The sequence below is a fragment of the Vombatus ursinus genome, unplaced genomic scaffold, assembly GCF_900497805.2.
Source record: "Vombatus ursinus unplaced genomic scaffold, bare-nosed wombat genome assembly UNPS02010822.1, whole genome shotgun sequence".
NCBI classification, from domain to species: Eukaryota; Metazoa; Chordata; class Mammalia; order Diprotodontia; family Vombatidae; genus Vombatus; species Vombatus ursinus.
Window position 1 is genome coordinate 4,650,429 of NW_020950600.1, and position 1,996 is coordinate 4,652,424.

A 1,996-nucleotide genomic window follows, 5' to 3' on the forward strand; every position below is an offset into this window, starting at 1 on the left:
GTGTGTGTGTGTGTGTGTGTGTGTGTGTGTGTGTGTGTGTGTGTGTGACTAGAGAGATTTGGGAGAGGGGAGAGGGGCTTGATTTGGGTTCAAACAAATGCATCCCCCCCTCCCAGCAACCAGAATGCTTTCTGGACCTTAGGCTTTCCCTGCCCAGCTCTCTGATAATCCCCTTCCCACATCACCCAGTCCTGTCCAGTCCAGTCCCGTGGAAAGGGGGGCGGGGCGGCGGCTCAGGGCTGAGTTCGAGGAAGAGCAGAAGGGTGAGTCCCCCTCTTGCCCCCACTTCAGGGGCCGAGTACAATCCCAGTCTCTGCCCACCTTCCCGGCAGGCTGTTCGGGCCCGGGCTCGCCGGCCCCAGGGCGGCGGCGGCGGCGGCGGCGGCGGCCGCCCGACTCCTCGGCCAGGCCTTCAGGGCTGTCTCCGGCCCCTGGGGCGCCCGAAGGCAGGGTGCATGAGGTTCTCCGTGATGTAGGCCACCAGTAGGCAGATGATCACGAGCATGACGCAGATGGAGCCCCCGACGGCCGTCATGGCGATGACGATATCCCTCATGCCAGCCGGCTCGGCCGCGAACTCCACGCATTCGGCGGGCGGCGGCGTCGGGGCCGGCGGGGCACCCGGAAGGGAGGGCTCCCGACGAGGCCGGCGCAGCAGCGGCTGCAGGCACAGGCGGTAGCGCACGCTGTCGTGCACGTCGGGGACCAGGTAGTCGCGGCAGGAGGCGCCGAGCTGCACGCGGTCGCACTGGAAGCGGGTGTAGCTGCCGTCCCAGGAGCAGTTGAGCGCGAAGCCGCGCAACTCGCGGGCCGGCGCGGCGGGCGGCGGGCGCCACTGCAGCAGGACGCTGCTGTTGCGGAGCACGTTGGCCACCAGCGTGCGCCCCGCCGAGCGGTACGCCTTGCACAGGCGCTGCTGGCAGCGGAAATCGGGCTCCGGGCTGCGGAAGCACAGGCGGCCAGTGCCGGCCTCCTGGCCTTCGCTCAGCACCTTGTAGGGACACCACGGGGGGTCTGGGCCGGGCTCCGCCTCGGGCTCCGGGCTGGGCTGCAGGGGCACCGATGGCACGGGGTCGCCGCGGGCGCGGGGGCGCAGGGCCAGGAGCAGCAGCAGCAGCAGCGGCGGCCGCAGCCGGGGCCAAGGCCAGGGCACCGGCCGGCGGGACGCGCTCATCGCGGCGGCGGGCTCAGCGGGAGGCGGGGGACCCCCGAGGCGGCGGCGCCTCGCGCCCTGGGCCAAGGTCACGAGGGCGGCGGGAGCGGCAGCGGTGACGGCGACGGCCGGCGCTGGGGCAGCCGCTGCGGCGCCAGTCTCCGGGCCCGGGTCCGCGGCAGCAGCTTCCGCGCCCCCGGGGCACCCCCCGGGGGGGGGGGGGGGGGGGGGGGGGGCTCCGCTCAGTCAGTGCCCCCGGCTCCCACGGTCCTGCATCCGCAGCGGAGTAGTCGTCTTGCTCTCCCCGCGCTCCGCTCGGCTCGCTCGGCTCGCTGCGGCGGCCGGCCGGCTCCCTCCTCCCCGCGTCGCCGCCGCCAGAGCCTGGGAGGCAAGCGCGTTGGCGAGGCGGGCGGGCAGACCGCTGAGCCCGTCCCGCGTCCCCTCCCCTCCCCTCCCCTTCCCTCCCTTCTCCTCCCCTCCTCTCCCTTCCGCTAGTCTCTTTTCCCTTCCCTTGGTCTTCCCTCTTCTTTTCTCCTCTCCCCTCGCCGGCCTTCCCCGCCGTCGCCAGCGCCCAGTGCGGGATCCCGAGCCGCGCCGCCGCGGTGGAGGTGGAGCCTACATTAACCCTAACGTAGCTCTGCTCCTTGGGGAGAGGGACAAGGTAAAGAGACCTGGAAAGGGACACCTCTGGAGGGCGCCACAGGTCTCGTCCCCTGCCCACGACAGCGCTCCTTGGGGAGAGGGACAAGGTAAAGAGACCTGGAAAGGGACACCTCTGGAGGGCGCCACAGGTCTCGTCCCCTGCCCACGACAGCGCTCGTTCGCGCTCTCTCTCACTCTCTC

At 71.8% G+C, this 1,996-nt stretch overlaps 1 protein-coding gene across 1 annotated transcript; it reads right to left on the reverse strand.

The window, feature by feature from the left end:
* Nucleotides 1-412: 412 nt before the first annotated feature.
* Nucleotides 413-1,174, reverse strand: FNDC10 (fibronectin type III domain containing 10). Its single transcript, XM_027855278.1, has one exon. It carries the CDS (start codon nt 1,172-1,174, stop codon nt 413-415), a length of 762 nt encoding a protein of 253 aa, XP_027711079.1.
* Nucleotides 1,175-1,996: the final 822 nt, after the last annotated feature.

Coding starts and splice junctions, on each gene's coding strand:
- FNDC10 (XM_027855278.1), bottom strand. CDS start 1,174: ATGAGCGCGTCCCGCCGGCCGGTGCCCTGGCCTTGGCCCCGGCTGCGG.